The sequence below is a fragment of the Drosophila simulans genome, chromosome 2L (assembly GCF_016746395.2).
Source record: "Drosophila simulans strain w501 chromosome 2L, Prin_Dsim_3.1, whole genome shotgun sequence".
NCBI lineage: Eukaryota > Metazoa > Arthropoda > Insecta > Diptera > Drosophilidae > Drosophila > Drosophila simulans.
In genome coordinates this window covers 22788272-22813148 of record NC_052520.2, presented here as the reverse complement: position 1 = coordinate 22813148, position 24877 = coordinate 22788272, and the positions used below count along the sequence as shown (strand labels likewise).

Here is a 24877-nt window from a genome sequence, read left to right as displayed (position 1 = left end):
TCCGATCTTATCGTAAGTTTTATTCGGGATATCTCCAGCTCTCGATAAGAACTCCGCAGGTCCTTGCCATCTGCTGTTCTGCGTCGTTTCCTCGATGTTCGTCATCCTCGACTACCCGGACCAGGAAGTACACGTCTGGTATGACCACAGAACTTCATTCCTCCCCCTGTCGCACCCTCACCGTGTAGATCTTAACGTTGCACTCTCAGTCTTGTAGACTATTGCACTTTCGTTCACTCTTGGTGATTACGCCCACTTTAGATTCTTCCTCATTGGACTCCAAGGCGGGTTCTCCTATCTTGGACGACGTCACCATCGGACTCCCGTTGCATCTACCCTTCGTCAGCGACGAACCCATTCGCTATGTCCACGTTTTCTCCCATAAACATTAGAAATGTGTTATAATGAGCTGGAATTTTGTGCTATTTCAATATTTCCTTTGAGATAACATAACATAATTATTTGTAAATCAAATATGATTATAATTTAAAATTGGATGACACAATAATTAACATAAAAAGAAGAGTCTTCTGAAACAAATAAACAAATTTTCAATTTCGCGTTCAAATGAATGTTTCGGTCGCCATGGTAACCATGGTTCGTGGTGGAACATTGTTCCACAATATCGAAGAACCGGTTGCCAAACCGAAACCTAATCAACATTATGGTTCAAGCCATGTTACTTTCCTTTGTAAAAAAAAAGTTTTACTTATACTTATTATTTGGATAAATATTCGATGTGGACCTGAAAAAAGGATGCTCTTAAGTGCTGGTATAAGGGAAATTTGACGCTTAAAACTACACCTTATAAGTATTTAATATAAAATTCTGTATTTCTAAAATTAGCAAATGCTTGGCCGAATTGTCATACTCACTTTGTACTTACTTACTGGGAATTTAAATGCATGTCACAGAAAAATTTTTTCTTAAAAAAAGAGCAAACTTAATATTTGGAATTAATGCCCATCGATTTAAAATGTTTCAAAACTTTGACGCTAGTTTATTTGGCAAATATGAGGTTTTACAAAATAAATTAAAATAGATCTGTAATCTGTGACCTGTAGTCAAGCTTTTGTGCAAAACTTATTAAGTGCAGTCCTTAGCTTTTTGTCCAGAAATGCCTAGCAGCTCCTGATTAAGAGTCCTAAGTAATGGGTGCTTGCCGCAACCGCAAAGTCCACGAAAGTCATCTAAATCAAGGGCCCAACTCATGCCGCCACGTAGCTGCAAGAACATTTACAGACCATTGTTAAGGAGATTCAAAATGGGGATTGTTCTTACCTACCCCTCATTAATAAGATGGAACTTATGCAATAAGTAAGATGTTTTTTGTTGATATAACCACTTTGCAGGCTACTTAACAGCTAAAAAAACCTAGGATTTGATCGAGAAGTAATATTCCGAAACCAAAAGATAAAAGTTGGATATGTGTTTTTTTTCGTGGTCGTTGGGTTTTACATAACCAGCACATTATTTTATAATCCATAGTCAAAAACAAGAGAAATTGCTATTGTAACGAACTGTTTTTATATATTCTGCAGACTACGAATTGCAACGGCTAGCTCAGAGAGATTGTTCGTCCCACAAAATTTATGTTTTGTTTGACCAAGAAGAATACAGGATTTTAGATTAAATTAGCTTTATTAAGATACCACTCGATAATGGATTCCTACAGTCCTCGCCGTCTGCTGCGCGGCGTTACTCCTTCGTCGTCCCTCCTTTGTTGTCACGCGACGTCCTTGACAGCGGCCCCGTGCCGGCTCGAAAGGGACTAAGGATGTTATGGTTATGCAGGTGTATCGTCCGTTATGTCGCATTTGCCGACCAATGACTCTACTGTCTCTTCTGACCACGACAGGCCCTTGTCGTCTCTAACAACGGATCATCTGCCGGCTCGAAAGAGACCTAGAATGTTATGATGGAGGTGTATCGTCCGTGAGGTTGAACCAAAGCTCGTCGCAGAACCACCTTTGCTAACCAAAGTCTCCACTGTCCCTTCTGACCAAGTTGAGTCCTCGTACTCTTCTGCGTCCTCGTCGTGGGTTTGCCTCCTTGCTCGGCTCCGTCACTTAAAGTGACCGAAATCATACCGCGGCTCACTGACTGATTGCCTGATTTAAGACTCCTAACACTATAGTCGAGTTCCTCGACTATCAGATGCACGTTACTCAGCTAATAATATTTATGGCATATCGATAGATATTGAAGAATATAATGAGAAAAATTTACAAGACTACTAAAAATATAAAAAAATCTCAAAACACTTTTCAAAAATGTTGGCGTGGCGGTTTACAGGCGTGGAAACAAAATTGCTTCTATGCTCTGGATTGTTAATATCAACATACGGACAGACCGATATTGCCAGTTCGACTTGGCTATTGATCCTGATCAAGATATATATACTTTATATGGTCGAAAATACTCTAGTATACTTTAGTATACTATGCTATAACTGTAGATGCTATAACAGTAAAAGCTGGTTCATCAAACCATTCACGTCTAGATGTAAAAGATGTATCAGGTAGAAGGAATGGTTCCGAATCCACGTCCACGCCTTTCCACGTCCACAAAACGCAAAACACATACACCAAGTAACGATTACACTTAATGATATAGCCACCAAAATGCGCCAAAAAGAAATTCAAGGTTTTTTGTTCTTCTGTTTAGCACACCTCCCTCGCTCGCTTGCTTTACTATATTATTTACTTCTCCTATTCGCATCTTAAAATGAAAATGAAGTTAACAAAAAAAAAAATAGCTGAAACTAAGCTTATTAGTGAAAAAGTGTTGAACATCAATAGTTATGGAATTTAATAGTTACAAGGATATGAAATTTGAAAGAAATTGTTTAACTCATTTGGGAAATATACGTTTGAAAACAATGGGCGTAGGAAATTAAACTATAAAGTTTAATTATCCTTAATTCCCCTAACAGGACGCCGGGATAATAGTTATGATGTCGATATGAACCTATTTCTCCACGGTTAAGTTCCAAAGGTTACACTCTTTGCAATTTTTCTGCAATTTACCTTGTATGCACGGTTTATGGTATACATGACCACATTCAAAGCTGGTTATACAATTAAAGTGTGTGCCTACCATCAGTACTGGACGGTGGCACAATGAGCACATTTGTTCGTTGGAAACCTGCTGACCTCGTCTTTGCGTGGTGACTATCTCCGAGTGAATTTCAAAATAGTCACTAAGTTGAATTTGTTGGGCAGAGGATAAAATTTCACCTTGAAGATTGTAGTGCCACAGCATTTTAATAAGTGATTGTCGTAGGTTTGGAATGTTCTGTCCCATTTTTATCTTTCCAACAACCACCGCTGGGCTAAAGTAGTCTAATGCAAACAAAAAAAAAAGAAGAATAATAGAACATGTTACCATTGAAAAGTATGTTACCAACTATGCCGTCCAAAACTTTCGTCACGATTTCAGGATGATTGCTAAATTCATTAATAAGTGCATTCCAAAGATCGTTGTCATCGTGCTCCTTGCAAAACTCGATGGCCATTTCTATGTCTCTGATCTAAAAATTTTTAATTTATAATTACAGTTATCACCCACCATTGTGCCTTACGCGGTGAATAATGATATTTAGTGCTTCGGCCGCTTCTACACCACCCATACAACCGAGCAGGTAGACTATTTCTGGATAAAAGTTTTCCTGTTTGCATACGACCAACGCCTCCTGAATGTCATAGTCCTTTGAACGCTTTAGAAAGGGCAATAGTTTGTTTCGATCGAAAATGGCATATAAGGAGATAAGTTTTTTTTGAAACACATTACTGGGATCCTTTTTAAGTAAAGAATCTAAGTACTGCAACAAACAAAAACAAAAAAATTATTTTTTTTATTCTTATTCATACTATTACATACGCCACTTACCCAGTACAGATACTCTTGTTTGTGCTCTAGCTGGTGGACAACTATCTCAGTCTTTATTTTTTTCTTGTCAAGTAGTATTTCAAAGGCGCAGTCACGATCCAATTGAATAAGTGGAATAATCAGTTTTGAAATGACATCGTAAAGCTCATACCGGCGAATTAATTGAAAGACATCCTTGTTCTGCAACCTACGAACATTATTTAACTGAGTTCCTTTAATTGACTTTGCTACATACTTTAAATACATGCGAAGGGCACTTTCGAAGTCACCTTGATAGGAATACAAAAGAGCCAATGATTCCAGCAACTGATTGGCATGGTGCTTTCGAAAGTTATCGTGAATAGCGTTAATAACAGCCAGGCCGTCATAAAGATGAGATGGCCATTCTTTGATAAGATTCAAGAAACCACATACATCAAATTTGAGAAACTCGTATAAAACCATTTCGTATACATGGGGATCAAGTTTGCATTCGTCGGAGGTCGGCAGATAGGCGCTAACTGATCGTAGCTGCTGACACTTTACAAACTTAAAAACTTCCTCTTCCCAAAGGACTTTGTCATTGCCTAGCATGCGGAGGCAAAGTTTTGCTGCGTCATCATACTTCTTAAGCGCCAGTAAATGGTTAACATAAAGTCTATACATAAATATTTGTACGGATTAATTTTCTAAAACGATTCAGTTTTTTCATAACTCACTTGGCAACGGAAAGTACGGGAACATTACCTCCATTCGCAGATATAAGTTCCATTGCCTCCTCAAATTTACTTTAAAATAATAGAAATACAAGTACAGTAAGTTAATTATTTCAAACTTAAAATTAATCAAGAAAAAAGCTATCTTCGATGGGATTAAGTTTATTATTCCCAGAATGTAACGCAAAGACAGAAATATAAAAAGCGGATTGATTGGGGTGTGGCTTAACACGATTTTTATTATTATGATTTTTGGTTAGTTTCCACTTTTTGATGATCCATACTGAAGAAATGGTCCCTTCAAGACACCTTTATTTTCGGCGCATAAGTGATTTCAAACAATTCGGATATATGTCGCAGAGTTGTTATTTTCTAGTGGCTGGTCTGCCATGTTGACACACCAACGTTCCGAGTGAACCGAATTCCAACCGGCGTGTTCAATAATCGGAATGCCACTTCTCGCATTTGCCTCGCGCATCGATCTATGCTTTACACACGCTAGCTGGACTACACTCGGAGACAGCGCGACAACGCCGTCGCGATTCAGTCATATCACAATATACCAAACTCATTGCGCAGCTGCGTCTTGCAAGCGCAGTGGTCAAACCATGTTAATAATGTGACAGACACGTACAGTGGTCAAATTCATAATGCGTCACGGCCTTCCTGACATAATTCACGTCCTCGTGTGTTATCTCAACTCTACCACACAAGTGATTCAGGATTCATAAACCCTCTGAACACTTCAAAGAATTTCTTTCATTCAATTTATTACCGATTCGCATCAGTTTCAACCTCATTCTTACCATAACATAATTAAATCATTTCAATTTTCTTAACATATATTAAATTTAATAAGTCATACCATTCGTGTAATTCCTTTAACACCTTTTTTTTAATCATTTTAAACCAAAATTTGTGAAGTTCCTTTTACACATAATTAACTTATCATTTGTGTATTTTTTTACACATACCTTAACTTTTCTTTTGTGTAGTTCCTTTTACACATACTACCCCCGCCATAACAAGTCTTTTCTGCTATGGTGCGGTCTTCAGTTTCTCTTTTGGGCAACAGGCACAGCTTCTATTGTGCTGTCTCTATCTTTACATAACTCATCGAGTATCTGATTATTTGGTTTTGCTTTTAAACATTCATGAGAATACTTATACTTTTGATAACATGTTAAAGCTTTTAGTGTATACATCATGTATACATCCAATACTTCAATTATCTCATATGGCCCTTTAAACTTAGGATCAAGTTTAATTTGATGACGTTCTTCGCTCTTGAGCTTTATTTTTATAAAGATGCATAATAGCTTCATGGACGTGATTTATGACGGACCATAGAAGAGCTCTTGGTATTACCGGCTGTATTTTTCTATGTACTATTTCCTTTTGCAATTCATATGTTTTGTTCAGATTTCCTGGTAACTCATTATTCTTTAACTTTAAAATTATATCTTGTATCTCGGTATCTCGCTGCTGTTTTGAAACCAACCAGCTATCAGATACCTCGGTCAAATTGATTTGTAATCCTGCAACCTTATTCAAACTTTTGTGTTGTTCGAGCACTGGATTCCTAGAAAGAAAATCCAGATGCTCCATTCGCTCGCCTTTTCTATACTCTATTTCGAAATCAAATGACTGTGCCCACCATCCATGCACCCTCGGTGTTAAATATAGTTGTGTGCGACTGGCTTTTAATGAATTACAGTCAGTATAAACTATAAATGTACGTCCCTGCAAATAATGTCGGAAGTGTTTAATAGAATTTACCCCTGCTAACGTCTACAGTTCGTATGAATGGTATTTAGATTCGGCGGGAGACGTACACTTACTGTAATACTCTACCACCATGAGGTTTATTGTCAATTTTATGAAACAGGATCGCTCGATACCCAATACAACTTGCGTCAAAATGTTGCTCTGTTGGGTATTGCGGATCGAATATGATTAAAACTGGCGTCTTAGTCAATATAGTTATTATTTTTATTGGTACCTGTTCATGCGCTGGTAACCAAACAAAGTCAGTGTTTTTTTTTCGATGTGAGAAGATACAGAGTGTTTAGGAGTGTTTAGCAGAAATTTAACACAAATTGCCGAAAATATGTGGCTAAACCAAGGAATTGTCTTAGCTGTGAGACATTTTGGGGTGGTGGTAATGCTTTTAAGGCTTGAATTTTTCGTGAGTTTGGCCTGACTTTTCCGTTGCTTAAATCAAATCCGAGATACTCTATTTTTGTGGCGAGAAAGGAACACTTAGTGACATTAAATGAAAATCCAGCTTACTTACTTAATGGCTCCAATACTGTCTGCAATCTAACTAGCGCTTTTTCTTTGCTTTCTGCTATTATGAGATCAGTATACACAATTGCATAAGTGTAAGCTAAAGCTCTTAAGACCTTCATTATAGGCCGCTGGAACACAGATGGTGCGTTCTTCAAACCAAACGGCATTGTCCAGGACTAGTATTGACCCTCTGGCGTTACAAATGCAGTTGGTTCGATTGAGCCCTCATGGACTGGAATTTGGTAAAAGCCGCTTGCCATATCTATGCACGAAAAATATTTATCACCCCGAAGTCTAACAATTTGGTCTGAGATAAAGGGCGATGGGTACTTGTCAGCCACTGTACTTTTCGTTTAGCATGCGATAGTCAGTCCACACGCAGTCGATCAGTTTTTTTAACTAGCATAATGGGACTAGAGAAAGGTGAACAGCTTGGCCGAATAATCGTAGCTCTTAGAAATTCGTCAACTTTACCCCGCACTTTGCTTTTCTCTTCTTCACTAACCCTATATGGTCGCCGTTGTACGGTGTTTTGCTGATCTATTAATCTAATTTCCAACTCCCTGTGGGGACCCTAGTCTTTGGTATTCCATCAATTACACCATCTGAATAACATCTTAAAATTTTTTTCAAGGCTGCCTTATCAAGATTATTAAGATCAGAAATTGATTCTATGACATCTTCATAATTGGAAATTACGAACAATTCTACTCTTTTCGTTGTGTAAATTTGAAATTTGTCAGCGTTCATATTTTTATTCGTCTTGTAAATTTCTTTCGATTTCTCCAAAAAAAATGTTTTGAACAATTTTTAATTTTTTCTCATATTATTCCTCAATATCTATCGATATCCTAGAAAAACTACGACATTGCTCACCAGATTACTCTTCACGGCGGTAGTCAAATGATCGTACGCCTGATCCGATCGAAGTATTGGAATAAAGAATCTGGTAAAGGCTAAGCGATGACAACATCTCAGAGCTCAATATCAGCAGTTTAGTGCACGGTGGAAAGAGGAGTATCTTAAAGAACTCCACAAACGAAATAAATGGCAATTTCCGACCAGGAATCTCCAAGTCGACGATATGGTAGTCGCCAAGAAGGACAATCTTCTATCGAACGAAAGGCGGCTCGGCAGAATCGTTTCTGCCTTCCCTGGAGCGGATGACCGCATTCGAGTCGTTGAGATTCGTACTTCGCATAATACAATGAAGCGCCTTGTCCACAAGGTCATTCTCCTACCAGCGGAGGACAAAGAGTCCTCCGTTCCAAGAGATAAGGGCTCTTCCCCCATTCCGAGTTTCAATGCGTAGTCTGCCAATACTAAGCCCCGTTTTGCTTCTTTTCTTGACAGACAAATATCCTAGACCGCAGACGAACCCGAGATATTAAATCTTACCGCTGCCGAGTATGGCCGGGAATCCATCCTATTCGGAAGTGCAAGAGGTTCGACAAGCTGAGCGCTGAAAATTGCCTTATTAATTTTTTTTTTCATTTTATTTTCTTTTCAGTTATTACTTCGTTCCGAAGGTACCACGGCGCTCCAGTAATGATTCTCAAAAATGTTGACTTTGCTCGCTGAATAATATCTTTGTTACTTCTGGATGCGTTGAAGTTTCTGAAGTGATTCGATTGGCCTGTTCGATGGTTCCATGTTTTTCCCTAAAGCCAAATTGATGTGTTGGAAGTGTGTTGTTTATTTTAAGATGAGGGCTAATTCGCAAGAGTAGCAATTTTTCAAACAACTTTGAGAGACAAGTTAGTAAGCTTATCAGTCTTTATGATGATGGCTGCGTTTTATCTTTTTTTGGAATCATCTTTTCCAGAATCATTACTATGGTAGACTTATTCCATTTTTGGGGAAAGAATCCAAGCTAGGCGATTGCATTGAACAAAAAGCAAATGTGCAGAATAGCACACATTGGAAGTTCAACGAGCATTTTTGGAGTTATTAAGTCAAAGCCAGGCAATTTTCTTTTGGGTTCAGTTGTTTTTTGACAATCTTTGCTAATTCACATGGTCTGAATTCAATGGGTTCTTGAGATTCTAAATTCGCTTCTATTAAAGGAGGTAGAATAAATGAGTTGGTAGCGGGATTTGGTCGAAATACATTTTGTAAATGGTTAGCGAAAGCACTGGAACACCTCAACACTGCGAAACCAGGTGCCAGAGGGACTTCGTAGTGGCATAATTGAAGCCATTGGAGTCTTTAGGTTTCTGTGAGCTCTTCACAAAGGGTGCTTAGTGCTGGTGGGAGAGAGTTGATTGATTTATAAACATTGGCTGTTTTCTTCCTCTTGTTTATGAGCATTGACAAGCATCTGCCTTGTAGTTGGCCAATCGTTTGTCTAATAACCACCTGGTATTTGTATTGTATTTGACGCTTGTTTTTTTGTAAACACACAGTATCTAAAGTTTGCAGTATGTTTTTCCCCGCAGTTACTGCATTTCTTCACAGACTTTTCCCTTTTTTTATTTTTGGGGCAGTTAGTGATAGTATGAGGTTCGCTACCGACAACACAGTATGCATTGGTGTGGCCATATTCTTGGCAATTAGTACATTGAAATGGATTGATACGTTTTTGCGGCTCCTCCACGCTGATTCTCCGATGTAGCATGTACTGTAGATTGTATATTGCATGCACTTCGTTTTTCCTAAGTGCCGGGACCTCTGGCTCGAGTTCTATTTTAAAAAGTGGCTGCGGAACTTTGTCCTTATTTAAAATATAAACAACTGTTTTTGCAGAACAGTTTTGGACCTTAAGAGCCTCAATTATTTCGGCACTGTTAAGTACTACCTGTAGGCCTTAGTTTTGGTGTTCTGCTTCTGTTTGAATCTGTAGTTTTGTTTCATGAATATTTGTTTTTTTAAGCGGGATAATGTGGAATTTGCTGTCACCAACCAATGCAACGCGTTTATTTTCGAGTGCGTTTGTAGTCTGTTATCGAATGAATATAGTTGGAGGCCTGGTTTTTTTGGTTTCCCAACCGTTGTTTCGTTGTGTTGTTCCGTCGCAGAATCCGCCAAGATAGCATAGCGGTTTGAATTGTTTACTGCAGAGTTTTCATTGCCGTTGTTGGCTCGATTGATTTTTGGTTGATTACTCGCAAACAGACCAATCGACCGTTTCCATTCAACCCTAACAGAAATCACGAGAAGTCAGAAGGCAGAAAAACTCCATAGCTCCATAGGAGATCTTATCGGCAGATCTATAGTTAAATAAAAATACACTGTTTACTCTACTACTAACAGAAAACCAGTCGATCTATTATTTGGTAGGAAGGTAGCAAATGATCCTAACCTACAGGAAAGACAGGAACCTTTGAAAAAATAAAAAACAAACAGGAGAAAAAAAAAAAAAAAAAAGTAATAATAATAAGTAATAATCGTCTTACACTTGTAAATTTCTATGGAATTGCCAAAACCTTTTTGCCACGCCCTCATAGAGAAAAAAAACTGCCATGTCCACACTTTTGAAAAATGTTTTTTTCTTCGTTTTATTGTTTGTCTTAACAATTTTTATCGGTATACCAAAAACACTTTGGACACGCCCTTCCTTACAGCTACAATACGACGGAAACAATCACGCCCACACTTTTGAAAAACTTTTACATTTTTTATCATTTCGCGTTCGTATTCCAGTAGATGATAGTCGGGGAACTCGACTATAAGATTCTCTCTTGTCTATAAGTGTATTTAGGTTTGTAGTTGCAGATTTACACAAATAGTAACAGAATTAGAACTAAGATGGAAGGAAATATGAATTGCAAAACAGAGTTAGCTCGTGAACCTCCAGAGTGAACAGACGTGTTTTCATCGAGGTCCGTATAAAATCACTTGATTTAGTGAAGTAAATAGTTAATAACATAAAATATATAAATAAATCGAAAGCGAAAGAGGCGCTATTGGCAATGTTAAATTACTATACTATATCATTTTCTGTGTGTGGAATAATAAACAAAAACAAATAGACAACAAACAAATCGATCGTTCTAAAATGAGCCAACGCGAATTGCGCGCTCAGCGCCAAAACAGCACCAACATGAACTCTATGCTCAAAACAGAAAGCGGTGTACAATTCCGCTGTACCAACAACAACGAAAGCAAGAACACTCACACCGACTCTTGAAAGCGGAAGCGGACAAGAACCAAAACAAAACAAAAAACTTTGTCAAACAGGGCTGGATCGCTACATCCAAAAATTGCGAAATCTAAGCCCACAACACAAGCAAGCAACGGACTCAAGATCAAATAGGTTTGCACTATTGGATGACTGCGAAGTGCAGGAACAGGGGCAGAAGAAGATAAAGCTGCCACCAATATATATACGTGAGAAAACATCAAGTGCGCTGGTTAACAAGCTAGCTGCAATTATCGGAGGAAACAAGTTCCATGTTATACCTCTTACTAAGGGTAACATACAAGAAACGAAAGTGCAGAATTAACTCTTTTAAGTCGAACTGGAGCCATAGAGTCAAAAAAACAACAAAAATTAAGTACATCCTATATATAAGCTACAGTATTTACTGCACCGAAGAATAACCGTAGAAGAGCCACACAAGCGCAGGCAACCTGTGCAGTGCATCAACTGCAAAGAATATCGCCACACCAAAGCGTACTGCACCCTAAAATCCATCTGCGTCGTTTGCAGCGATACCCACAGTACTGTAAACTGTCCTAAGAATAAAAACGACAATTCAATTAAGTTATTAAGAATTATGTTATGCAGAAACTGTGGCGAAAAACACAGCTAACTGGCGAGGATGCATTGTTTACAAGGAACTCAAGAGTCGCCTAAACAAACGAGTGGATTCAGCTTGAGATCGTATCACACCAACAATTCACAAAGTAATTGAACCGACTACAACTAACATCTCTTCGTCTGCAAGCCACCGAACAATGCCAAACTCTTCCTTTGCAAGTGTACTAAAATCAGGGATCCATGTACCAACAGCAGTCACCTCCAGCGACCATAAAATTCACCAAATAAACAAAAAAACACACAAAACATGCAACAGCAGCCAATTGGCGTTGAAGCGATTATGCTTTCGATGCAGCAAAGCATGAAAGACTTCATGACCTTCATGCAAGAGCTTATGAGGAACCAAAACATCTTTATTCAAATGCTCGTTTCTTCTAAAACAGGATAATGACTCCCTTAATAATAGCTATCTGGAACGCAAATGGCGTTTCGCGGCACAAGCTAGAACTTACTCAGTTCTTAGCCGACAGAAACATTGACTTTGTGCTACTCTCAGAGACTCACCTTACCGAAAAGTACAACTTCCAAATACCAGGATATAAATCACCCGGATGACCTAGCCATGGAGGCACTGCCATACTAATACTATTGCGAATTAAGCAGCACTTTCTTGGTAATTGACAAGAAGACTGCTTACAATGTACTTCTATAAACCTCCGATGCTCACCTCGCCTCACAATCTCTGAGGAAAAATTCACAACACTTTTTGACTCATTTGGTGAAAGATTTGTTGCAGTTGGCGATTGGAATACCGAGCACATGTACTGGGGATCTCGGATAGCGAATCCTAAAGGAAAACAGCTGTACAACGCAATCATCAAACCGCAACACAAGCTTAACTAAGTTTTCCCGGGAACACCTACATACTGGCCAGCAGATCCCATGAAGCTTCCAGATTTGATTGACTTTGCCATCACAAAAAGGATATCCCAATCAATGATTACAGCTGAGGCACTTCCAGAACTCTCATCTGATCATCTTTTGTACCCTCTACAACACATCGAGCGACCATGTAGGCTTACAAGCAATACAACTGGGCGAGGTACAAAACACATGTTTGTTCCCATACCGGCTTTTCTAGCTCCCTGGACATTGATCAATTTGATGGTGATATAGAATCAATACTTGTCGCAGCAGCAAAAGCGTCAACTCCACAAGACAACCATGTATGCAGTATAAAGTTTAACAAGACAAGTAGAGATACTGAACTGCGTGTTCACGACGACTTCGAAGGGAGTGGCAGGAGCACAGATCACCTGGCGCAAAGAGTAAATTCTTCTGCTTCTTCTGCAGACTTACCAAAGCGCTTAAGAAAGAAGAAGCCCACAGGCACAAAGAACTCGTTGTGGAAAGACCACAGGAACCTACAGGTAACAACAGAAACGGTTGTACCTCTCCGTAACTCTACCGGAAACTGGTCTCGCAGTGACATGGACAGAGCAAGAGTCTTCGCTGATCATCTTAAAAAAGTATTTCAACCAAATCGAGCCACTAACTCATTTACTCTCCCGCCTTTAACTGCATCTGACTTAGCACCACAAGATTCTGTAGAATTTCGACCAAGCGAGATAACGAAAGTCATTAAAGGGCAACTGAAGACTGGAAAAACGCCTGGCTACAATTTAATAACCCCGAAAATGATCATCAAGCTTCCAATGTGTGCAGTTCTACGAATCTACTTACTCTTCAACGCAATTACTAAAATTGGACACTTCCATAAAAAGTGGAACAACAACAGGAGGGCCGAATGTAGGCATCAGAAACTAGTCAGAAGAGCAAGTAGGCTCAGTAGAGTGGTTATTTTTTTTTAAACGGTTACAAGAGAATCTGATAGCATAGATATATATATAATTTGCTAAATATTATAATAATGGAATTATGGACATCGCCTCCTAGCTTCAAAGCGATCGCTTGTGCACTATATTAAACAAATTAACTAAATCAATTATTTTTCTTGTGTTCTCTCCCTTTCGTGCGTTGTCCGCAGTGCTGTTTGGTGCAGTTTTTGTATGCACAACTTCTGCACTGTGCACCTATTTTGTCGCTCTCAATCTCTTGCTCTCCCATCTAAAGTTAGAACCTTAGAACGGGCAGACTGCTCTCTTGCGGTACAATTAACAACACGATTGCATGTTTTGATTTTGCGTTTTGGTACAGTGAGCTCAATGAAAAAAATATTGATACTAATTTTGTCTGCTTCTAAAATAAGTGCAGCTCTGGCTTTAGTAGGCGAACACGTGGTGACCTAGCTAAGGGCCCAAATCTAGAGTACTGTTGTGATGCTTGATTGGGGATTGCGAAGGGGATGAAATCGTTTAAGCGCCAAACTAAAGGTGGCTTGAAAGGACTGAGCAACAGTTTTGGCGTAGCTAGAGATAGTTTTCGACGAGCCGATGATCTCCTTTCCGCGATAGACTCGCAGCCTTAGCTATCAACAGGTAAAAAAGATTCGGAGCAATCCTATCGTCAGCTAATAAAGATCAATCCGTTGTGGAGAGAGTCCTTCTTAGGATTGCTAAAGATTCCGAAATGTCTGCCCTGGTTTCTCAACCAGTGATTGCACTTGTCCCAATTAGCTTGCAACCACAAAAATACACTTTCGTATATTGGTTTTACTATTGGAACAAAATTTCGTTTTTTCGCCTTTACTCCGATTAAACATAATTTGCTGTATTGTCTTATATACAAGACAAAACAAAAAATTAAACTTTTCTTACGATAGCATTTCATCTTTCAAGATAATGAGCTATTTTCAACCATATTTATAGTGTTTTTTGGCCGGATACTACTATAAACTAAGATCTATTCTTACTATTACCTTTTAAAATGCTAGAGGCTCGTGTAGAAAACTAACTAAATTGTATTCCGTCAGGCTCTTCTTTGCATATAATTTTGCTTACAGAGACTTGGTTAAAGACGGAGATACTTAACTTCGAAGACTTTCCAGGTATGTACAAGATGTACAGGTATGATCGACCCCCCAGCCCGCGAGTTGAAGTCTTAATTGCGGTTAGGTCTATCCCCCAGTCAGAGGAGTTACTTTTTGACGGGTCCCTAAATTTAGAATTCATATGCGTAAAGCATAGATAGATAGATAGATCTGTTCATATTAACTGCTCCTTCATTCCGCCGTGTTCTGAATTCCCAGAATATCTAAATCCTTTGTCCGCTATCCCAAAAAGACTGTCTGGTAATGATTTTAATATACCTGGCACAATGTGGTCCCCAGGAGAAAAGTCGAATATCCCTCATCCTATAGCACAACATGACTTTATTGGCGACTTGCTCGTTCGTTGTTCGGAGCTCTAGTGGCCAATTCTTGGATTTATGTCTTGTAACAAGTCCCAACATAGAAGAAGAAGAAGAAGAAGAAGAAGAAGAAGAAGAAGAAGAGAAGTCAAGCAAGCGAATTCATTATTTTCGCAAGGCAAACTTTCTGAGGCTAAATAATTTTATAGCTGGCCTCAATTGGTCCTTTACTCCTGTAAACCGCAATGAAATCATTTGTTAACTCTTGTGTTCCGATGTACTATCCGTCTGTAACAAATCTCCTTAGTTTAATAAAGAGTTGACACACCTAAGAAATGTCAAGTCCAGACTTTACACAACACTTAAAATTACCAGTTTTCAGTCTATCTTTTTTAAATATTTAAGTGCTCGGTTAAATTTTACCGTGCTCAATGTTACAAGAGCAAAAAGGTAATAAAAAGGTAAAAACATGTAAAGTACATGCGCTGTTTGAGTGCTGTTTTTGTGATGGTTTGCCTACCAATACATCCCTAGAACAAATTGAGCAGTAATTATGTGCAATATATGAATACTTGACAGTGATTCTCCGATGATAGATTAGTAGTGTAGCTTAGTAGTGTATTAATGTCATGAAATTATTGGACTTTAAAGAAGTTTATTGGCTTACCTGTGTTTAATCAACCATTCTATACGATCATCTGTTTCAATAAGACTAGCTACAACAATATCCTTTGGGGCCACAATATAAAACCGATTCTCCTCGATTATGCCACCCAGACTATAGTCATTCACGGTGTACTCCTCAAAGCCGCGTAAAGTTAAACTGTCTGTGCAGATTTCCTCGCTGCTATTCATTTTGTATTCAATAACGCATAATACAGGTCGTTGGGCTTTAAAACAAGAGCTTTTTTCCTTGCGAAAGCCAAGAACCACCAATTGCTTTGCAGATAATGGTGCAAGCCCACATACGTAGAAAGTTGTTTGAAATGTCGAGACTGCAATGGTAAAGTGAAATTATAAATGTGAGGATTTTTAATTTCACTGCGTGTGCCCAAAATTTTTTATTATAACCGTTACTCGTAGAATATAAGAATATACAAGATACGTTGAATAGTATGTAACACGTAGAGGGAAGTGTTCCCGACCATAATAAGTATATATTTTGGATCAATCGATCTGGTCTGTCCATCCGAATGAACCTCGAGATCTCAGGAACTACATACGCTAGAAAGTTTAGATTAAGGATACAGATTCTAAAAACATAGACGCAGGTCAAATTTGTTGTTCGCTCAAATGTTGCCATGACCCCTCTAACGCCAACAAACCACCCAAAACCTTAACTTTAAATATGTTTTGAAATTTTGTATCTTGCAAATAATTTATATCGATTTGCCAAAAGCTTTTAGCCACGCCTACTCTAACCCCCATAAGCCGCCGAGAACTGTTTCGATTATTATTCGTTTTATTGTTTGTCTTGCCATTGTGCCATTGTCACTTTGGCCACGCCCCTCTTATAAAACGGTTACCAGCACAGTTTTGAACAATTTTTTAACTTGTTCTCATTTATTCCCCCATATTATCGATAACCCAAAAAAATAATCACATTTCACGATCGCATTCCCTGTGTACCTGTGTAACGGCAAAGACATAAATATAACAAGATGCGTAACGGGCATACATTTGTTTTGCACTATGCAGGCACTTTTTTGATCACGGCCGACATTGCCTTCTCTTCGCTAGAGTAAAACTGAGAGCGTGAAAAATCTAAAAATAAAAATTGGTTGCTTGTGTGAGTAAAACAACAAGCGAGAAAGTGTGTATGTGTGCGTACTTGTGCTAGAAGACTATTTTCGGCCCGAAATCAATTTTGAGCCAAGAAACGAATTTACATATTTAGAGTTTAGGACAAAATTTCAACTGGGTACTGTGAGCAGTACCTTTTTCAGCATTAATTGTATTGTATGGAATTGTTATTATAATTTTGTAATTTTAAACATAAAATTTCCAAGAAAGAAAATACATATAAAAGTATATATTTCATTAAAATAATACAACACATGGTTAAAAGTTAATATTTATAAAATAAATAAAAATAAGCGACCTATTTAATACAACATTTATTTCTTGAGGCACGACGTGTGGTCATAAGCACCTAATAATCGATGTTTACTAGACAATGTCAACTATAATTTTTAACACGTAGCAAGCTGAATATTGTTTTTGTGATAATATGTACATAGTTTCGGCTATTACTATTTTTAAGCTAAATTCAAATAATAATATCGTTTAGGCAACGCAAAAAAAAATAATATGGATTTAAATTCTAAGGACTTGTAAAGTGAAGGGCATATTTTGTCAAATTTACAATACATGAGCATACGTGTGCACATATATAGTTGTCGGCTGTCACTGTATGCGTAGAAAAGAGCTGATGGCTGTAGAGCTTTCCGCTCTCTCGCTATTGAACAAAGATTCGAGAGAGCCTGGAGCCACCTCTAGAGCCAGCCCGAAAAAATCGTGTGCAAAAATATCGAATGACGTTACGTTACGTTACGCATCTTGTTATTCTAGTGTCTTTGATAACGGGTATTTGATAGTCGGAAAATCCACTTTAGAATTCTCTCTTGATTTTTTAATAGACTTTACATACTTGGATCCACAATGTAGACAGGCAGATTGCCAGTTGAAGCTTCGATTGAATTTCTCTTTCGAATTACGCAAACACGAATAGTGTCTACCCAGCCAATCAACAATGTATGCTTGTTGGACCAGCGAAGGTGGCATCGAAAATTTTCTAGTCGCTCCTGAGGAGGAACCTCCCATTTTATTAATCCAAGTGAGCATCTTTCGTTTAAATCGTAGACTCGAACTCCTATATGACTTGCCCAGGCAATAAAGTTGCCGTGCCAGCAGATCGACAAAACACTGCCTTCGACTGAGCACAGTTCAACTGGTTTAAGCTTCTTTAGCAAGTTACGCTCGTACAAAATAAGTTTGTCGTCGCCTGCAAAATAATTGCTCTAGATAAATTAACAGAAAATATTGATATTACCCACCCACTACAAATCTCTTAATGTGAGCTTTGGAATCGGGCTCCAGTGATACGACCTTTATACATTTGCCAAAGCTAAGACTGTGATTGTTATCAGAGCTAAACAACCCCGTTATGTTGACCTAGGCAAAGAGAATTAAGTTTTATATTGCTATCAAGCTCAAATACTCACTTTTCCGTCGTCGGAGCATGTGGCCACATACTCGCCCTTATGATCTACATCGATATTGTTTACTGCCACTTGGTGAGTGTACCGTTCGCTAGCGCTAAGATTTGAGTAGACTGAGTTTCCTTGATGGTCAAATATACAAACACGCCCTCGGAAAGTTCCAAATATAAGAAACTAAATATGTACGTATTTTAGAATACTAAAATAATATGTGGTTGGCTCACCTTTAAGTGTACAGCGCTACAAGTGATGACATCAGCATTGAGCATGTATTTCAAATCGTTTGCGAGACGGTGATACTTGAATTTGGGCTCCACATCTTCCTCATTTATGCTATCGGCCCAAGAGTCCTGAAATGATCAAAAGTTTAATAACCTGCGTTTAGGAAAACATCCAAATATAGTACACAACTGATGAGCGGCAAAGCTTTAGCCATTTAAAACAAAAGAAAATTTCTGATTTTAGAACAACGAAAATACACAGACTGATGTATTATTTTACTATTTACATTTACTAGAACGCTATAGATAATAAAAATTATTCTAACACGGTCTTATTATTCGATGTTATAGCTGTGTCCCACTAATATATTTATATCCGAAAACCGTAAATACACTAGATTCGTAGAAAAGTATGTAACATGTACACTAGTGGGCATAAGTATTTGGACAAGAAAAATATTCAATATATTTGTTTGTAACTCATTGTTTACTTAAAGCAAAATTGTTTAATAATTTTTGTAAATAGGTAGACTATCGTAGTTAAATTAGGTAACATAAACATATGGGTAACTTCATTGTTGATTTAACAAAAATTACTTATTCATAAATTAGCAGTGGCATAAGTATTTGGACAAATTATTTAAATGTTATAAATTGAAAAAAAAGTCAACTAAAAAATTATGAGAAATTAATAAAAAATATACCCTCCCTTAGCGTCTATCACTTTTTGCAGACGTTTTGGTACAGACTGTACACAGCTGTGGATATAATCTATTGAAATATCCTTCCATAAGGTTTAAATTTCCAAAATCGTTTCTTCGCGACTTCTAGATAAGTTTGCACGCCTGTTTCTTTTTAAATATGACCAGAGGTTTTTCATGATTATTAAGCACATCAAAAGATTTCCTTTGATTCATGGTTCCATCAACAGGAACCAAATCTCCCAAGCCAGTGAAGGCTACGCATCCCCAAAACATAATGATTTACTCTTTGACATACTGGTGCCTCTTTTTTCCGATATTGTTTCGGTAATCTAACAAAAAATTTTTTTTTGAGCAGTGAAACTCAAAAGAGCTTTCATCGCTCTCCAAAACATTGTTCCAGAATGATGCAGGCTGACCAACATATATTTTGTCAAAGTCGAGGTGCTTTAACTTATTTCGTGCAGTTATTAGTGGTATGACTTTGCAAACATATGTTCCTAAATCGGCTTCCTTAAGACGTCTGCGAACTGTTCTTTCACTGATATCGATTTCTGCTCCTTTTTTTATTTGGCAAGCGATCGGGGAGTTTGTAGAACATTCTGCTTAAAAATCCGTAAGATATACCAATTGTCCTTTTGAGTTGTTTTACGTGGTCGGCCACTACGCGCAACGTTTTTGGTTGTGTGTGATTTTTTATATTTATTTATTTGGTAATACACCGTTGGCCATATAAATCAATGATATTTTGTACCGAAATACCAAAGGTATACTTAATTATTATTTCATTTTTTATAAATTCGCTCAGCTCCTTTGTTTTCCCCATGTTCAACAAATTTATGAATGAAATAAAAGTAGGTAGTAACACGTTATCAAGAACAAATGTTCAAATGATCTAAAAAAAGTAAAAAATTTGATATTCAACAGATCAATGCAAACTAATTAAATGTGATGTCTAAATACTTTTGCCACCGCCCAAATCGTTGTCTGACTAGCTTCCTTATCAGCAGAAGAAAAATTGAAAAGGTAAAAAGCAAAGCATACCTCTCGCATGTAACTGTAATAGCACTCTTTGTTCTAACATCAATAGTTTACTTATTTATTTGACTATACTATGAAAAAAAGGCCATGCCAGTAGGTATCACAAGGGGATCAACGCGCCACCAACGGTGGTACGCGCCGTAATTGTGACACACTACTGGAAGTGCAACTACACTCTCCACGCGAGGGCGGCTGGAAACAGGCTCTTAGTTAGGTCATGTCTCTGCTAAGAGTGTTGGCTAATCGTAGTTGGGCTGGAGCTGGTAACTCTCAAAAATTTCCACACCTCCGGGCCGGACTAAGGTGTCATTCGACCCGTGCCGAAAGTCTGCCCGGCTGGGGGCCCGTGTAATAACTAGCCCAGTCGATAACGGAGAGTCCGGGCAAGTGGCGTCCGTCCGGTCTAGGCTAACCCTTACCCGCGTACTGCGGATGTCTGCCCGGGCGGACCTTTTATTTCTCTGCAACTCGTGGGTACTATGAGCAATAGACCAAATAATTTTAAAATACCGCAGGCCTTGACTGCTGGAAATGTCGCAAGACATTACGAGGACCGTCTCCTTGACGGAGGGCGCCTACTTCGATGGTAACACCAAAAAATGCTCCTAAACGGAGTGCGCCAACGGTACAAGCACGCCCAGTTGCGGGAGGGAAGTATCGGGCAGCCACACCGAGTCACTCGAATGTGGTCCAAGCGGGACGGGCTAAAAACCCATTACCGCAACTTGGTCAGCCTGGGGCCCGGGAGGACCCTAACCGTAAGGGGCTGAGCGGGGCCAGAACGAAGTGGTATCTTCGTTACCTTCAACATAAGGCCTGCTGCCATACTCTCTGGGTCCCCATTTGGGATTTCCAGGGAATTGATCTGATAGGCCAGCTCAGCGATCTTCCTGGTGTCCCATGCTTTCCCGGCTGTTCTACTCTGCCGTCTCCTGGGCATGCCCTCCGGAGATAGACTGAACGAAATCAGGGCGTGGTCGCTCAGCGTTATGACCCTCTGCTGACAAAGATAACGTCAATAAATGACGTACCCCTATCGTTGTGAAACGTCGGCTTCCGTCCGTCGTTCAGCAGTATAAGGTCCATGGCGTCAATCACAGCTCGGGCTCTGGTGTTGGATGTCCTGCTGCCCCATTCCACTGCCCAGGCATTAAAGTCGCCGGCAATGACCTTCGGGCTTCGCCCTCTCGCATGGTCCACGAGCGCCTCTAGAAACTCCTCGAACTGATCGGGGGTGTCGCTCGGCGGAGCGTAGCAGCTGTACATGTGAACGTGTTTTAACTTCGCATAAGCGATACCCCGCATAGGTAAAGCAGCCAGTTCCTGGACGTGGAGAGAGCTGCAGCACTTGATAGCTGCTTTACCTGTCTCGTCAAAGATCATGGATGATAGTCCACTACCAGAGAGCATGATGTCTACATTGCGCTCAACCGCAGTCTGGGCCAGGAGGCTCTGAGCTGCTGCGCAATGATTGACATTGAGCTGTACTACGCTAATATGGGCGTGCATTAAGGTGGCTCTTGGCTTCTTTTAGGGTCGCTCTGTAGGTCGGGCACGCAAAGCGACCCGTCGGGTGGTTTCTGTCCACCTAGCTGCTGCAGATCAGGCATTTTGGTGCTGCAACGCACCCCTTTGCCTTGTGCCCACGCTCACCGCATCTAAGACAGCAGTCTGCCCTGTCAGTGTCCTTGCAGGTTGCTGATCGATGACCATAGCCCAGACCCCTGTAGCATCTCGTGGGTCGGACGTCCTGGGTGATGCGACATTCCAACGACATAATCCAACGATTAAGGTGCCCTGTTTAAGGACTGGTATCGCAACGTTCGCGTTCAGCAGCACTGAGGCTATCTGCGTACCATCCCGCATTCTGCGAAGGGCCCTGATATCTTCAGGATTTACCTGCAGGCCCTGGAATTGGGCGACCATGCAGCTGTGGAGCTCCTCTGCTGTCGTAGCCTCGTCCAATCCGCTGCAAGATAGAGCTATTCTTTGAGCTCCCGTGCGCACAGAGGCCAAGTCATTGAGCGCCACTTCTAGGTCGCTCTTAAACTTGGGAACGCTTTCCGAACCTTTCCCCTCTACCTCAAGCGAGCTGTTGCTGTTGCCTTTCTGAATTCTCCGGATTTTTCGTACGTGACTGCACAGTTCGCTAAGGCTCGGGTCCGATCTTAGCTTCCAAAGCAACTCTGCGTACGAAGCCTAACCTGTCTTTTTCACTATCAGTGCCTCAGGTTTTTTACGCAGGCGCATAGGCTTCACCTTGGTCCACTCTGCACCCGTGCTACCATTTTTGGCGACAGATGCGTAGCTGCATGGCTTGGACTCGTTAGGTCTGGATGTCTCCTTTTCTTCACCGTTGCCACCTAACGTAGGGTTGCTCGGCTTGTGCGCCTGGTCGTTTGGCGCTTGCACCTTGGGTACCTGCGCATTGTGAGGAGCCTTTTTGGTAGGCTTTTGTACCTCCGTCTGGATAGCACTGCTCTTCAAGCGGTGCTCGCTAGTAGTACCTTCGTACAGCTCTATAGCCCTGTTGTTAAGGGCTGAGAGTTCGGAAGCTATGCCCTTTGTCTCTCGTGTCACGTGCCGTTGGGTCTCGAATGCGGATAGCAGGATGTTGATCTTGCCATTCATCCTGGTGAGTATGCCCCTCAGGTCCTCGTTCTGGAGAGCCGTGGTCAGGTCCGAAGACCGATGAGGGGATCCAGCTGGGATCCCTCCCGTCTTTTGCGATGGCACGGCGATGTGGTCCATCGTCTTCTGACTTGTCGCCAAGTTCTCCACCTCTAAAGCATCGCTGCAGTCGCTAGTCAACGGCGGCCTGCGTGCTCACCCCTCGCCACCGCCGGAACCGAGATTACGTCACCATGAGTCGGGTTACCGACTCCTCTGGTGGGGGATCTCGAAAGTCGGGAGCTCCTCCTAAACGGGTCGTTGCGATCAGGGGGACTGCCCCCCAATGCGCTGTCCATCAACTAAAGGATGGCCTACAGTTACCTAGGCGAAGCACCAGCCTTAGAAAGGGGTTACCACGTAGGCCACGGATTTCCCCCTGGCTTTTACGGATGGAGGTTTGATCCGCCTCGACTCGGACAGCAGAGCCTCTGCTTAGGCACCAGCACAGTGAGAGGATGATATTTGGTCTGTCCGCGACCATTGTGCCTTTTAAGAAAGGGGCTTAACGACTGGTGCGCTCTCAGTAACCAGTATCAAAATTAAATTAAATTAAATTTCAACGGTTTAATTTTTAAATTTGATTTTGAATTTCGCGCCTTACTGTCGCAATACAACACTGATCACACGGTTGATCTGGCAACGCCTCACTCTCCATATCACCCGCTGCGCCAAGTTGGCAGCGTTATCAGCTGTTTTATCCGCTGCAACGATCGGAAGCTAATAAATTTCCTATTTACCTGAAACAGGCACACAATTAACTCGCGTGATTGCAGCGCAAAACTATGGCGCGACTCCACCGTGTTGGTTTTGCCAGTTTGCCACACACACCGCCCGACACAACTTCTTTAACTTCGAGTATTTCGTAGTAGTGGTGCCGCAATCAATGTGCGTTGATCCGTGCGCCACTGGTTTCAACCTCCCATCTCAAAGAATGACCGACAAATATCGATAGTTCAGCTGCAGACATCGGAGCGAACTGTTGCTCTCGCAGCCGCGTATCTGTCAAAAACTATCTGTTAAAATCTGTATTTGAGTCCCAGCTACCTCTGCTGGGTAAAAAAATGTATAGCATGTGGTGCTTAATTTTAACTGAAAACACGGTTGCTCACACAATTCTAGAGGCAAGTTATTGCAGAAAGCCGTGGCTCAATACCAAATTTTTGCAACGGGAGAACCCTCGGTTAAAACCATCTGCTCTAGACAGTAAGATAAAGCAAAAGAAAGCCCCGGGTGAGGAACTGATTTATAACAAAACCATTTGAATGTTACAAAATCAGGCCAAGCGATACTTAGTACGAATTCACAACACCATATTGCTCTAGCGGTATTTCACAAAAGTCTGGAAGTCTGTTTACATAATCTAGATCCTCAAGTCAGAAAAACGAGCCCCTCCTTTAGACCAATCAGACTCCTATAGACTTATTCCGTCCCCTGCCACCGCAAATATGCCCACCCATACAGAAATTAGCAATTGTAATTTGAATGAGCCTTTAATTCAAAAATATGCTGATGACACTGCAGTCTTAAAAATAAACAGCTGAATTAACCTAGCAACTAGCTGACTAAAGCAGTACCTATACACATTTCAGAATTGGACTGCAAATTGGAACATCGGCATTAATGCAGATCACTTACTGGATAGTTTTAAAGCATAAGACTAATTACAAATACCTTAATGCCATACTAGAAAGAAGATACGCCTATGAAAGACACATCGGCACAGCAATCATTAAAGTCCAAGATTGCAAAATTGTACTGGCTGATGGCACCAAAAAAAAAGCTGTCCTAAGGAAGAAGCTTTGTCTCTGGCCAAGACACCGCAGCCGCTAGAGCAAAAGCCCAACTCTGGTTCGAAGCCGGCAAACACCACCCTGACGCCTCCGACGGAAACGCCTAAGAGGCAGAAGGTGGAGAAGAGCAGGCCACTGACTGCTCCCTTCGATAGCCCAAGTACCTCAAGGGCTGCAAAGGCAACTGAGGTACGCAAGCCATCATATGCGACCATAACTGGGACCATTAAGGTTGCGGTCGTACCAGAGAGGTACCCCAAAGTCATCCTCAGCAGTGAGAACCTCGGACAGCTCGAGGACGCACTACTGGAGGAAATAGTCCTCTCCGGTTGGGATTCTCC

The 24877-nt window shown here is 40.4% G+C and overlaps 1 protein-coding gene across 9 annotated transcripts; it reads right to left on the bottom strand.

Moving 5' to 3' along the window:
• Window positions 1-970: 970 nt before the first annotated feature.
• LOC27206663 (vacuolar protein sorting-associated protein 41 homolog) lies at window positions 971-18680 on the bottom strand. Of its 9 annotated transcripts, none has more exons than XM_039291272.2 (13): window positions 18619-18680; window positions 18335-18460; window positions 18114-18284; window positions 17946-18063; window positions 17540-17893; window positions 15557-15884; window positions 4590-4658; window positions 4127-4528; window positions 3892-4078; window positions 3584-3823; window positions 3406-3532; window positions 3100-3344; window positions 971-1224 (listed from the first exon to the last, which is right to left on the bottom strand). In XM_039291272.2, exons 2-13 carry the CDS (start codon window positions 18377-18379, stop codon window positions 1087-1089), a joined length of 2424 nt encoding a protein of 807 aa, XP_039147206.1. In that variant the 5' UTR covers window positions 18380-18460; window positions 18619-18680; the 3' UTR covers window positions 971-1086. The 9 variants fall into 9 exon arrangements, with proteins under 9 accessions (XP_039147206.1, XP_016025891.1, XP_016025893.1 ...); XM_016182468.3 differs by having other exon boundaries at window positions 3030-3344; window positions 18517-18671; XM_016182470.3 differs by having other exon boundaries at window positions 18517-18671.
• Window positions 18681-24877: the final 6197 nt, after the last annotated feature.

Excerpts from the sequence above, each read along its gene's own strand:
- LOC27206663 (XM_016182470.3), bottom strand. The coding sequence starts at position 18,546 with ATGGCTAAAGCTTTGCCGCTCATCAGTTGT. Across the intron at positions 18,064-18,113 it reads CATGCTCCGACGACGGAAAA|GTCAACATAACGGGGTTGTT; the intron begins GTGAGTATTTGA and ends CTCTTTGCCTAG. Across the intron at positions 3,533-3,583 it reads TAAATATCATTATTCACCGC|ATCAGAGACATAGAAATGGC; the intron begins GTAAGGCACAAT and ends AAAAATTTTTAG.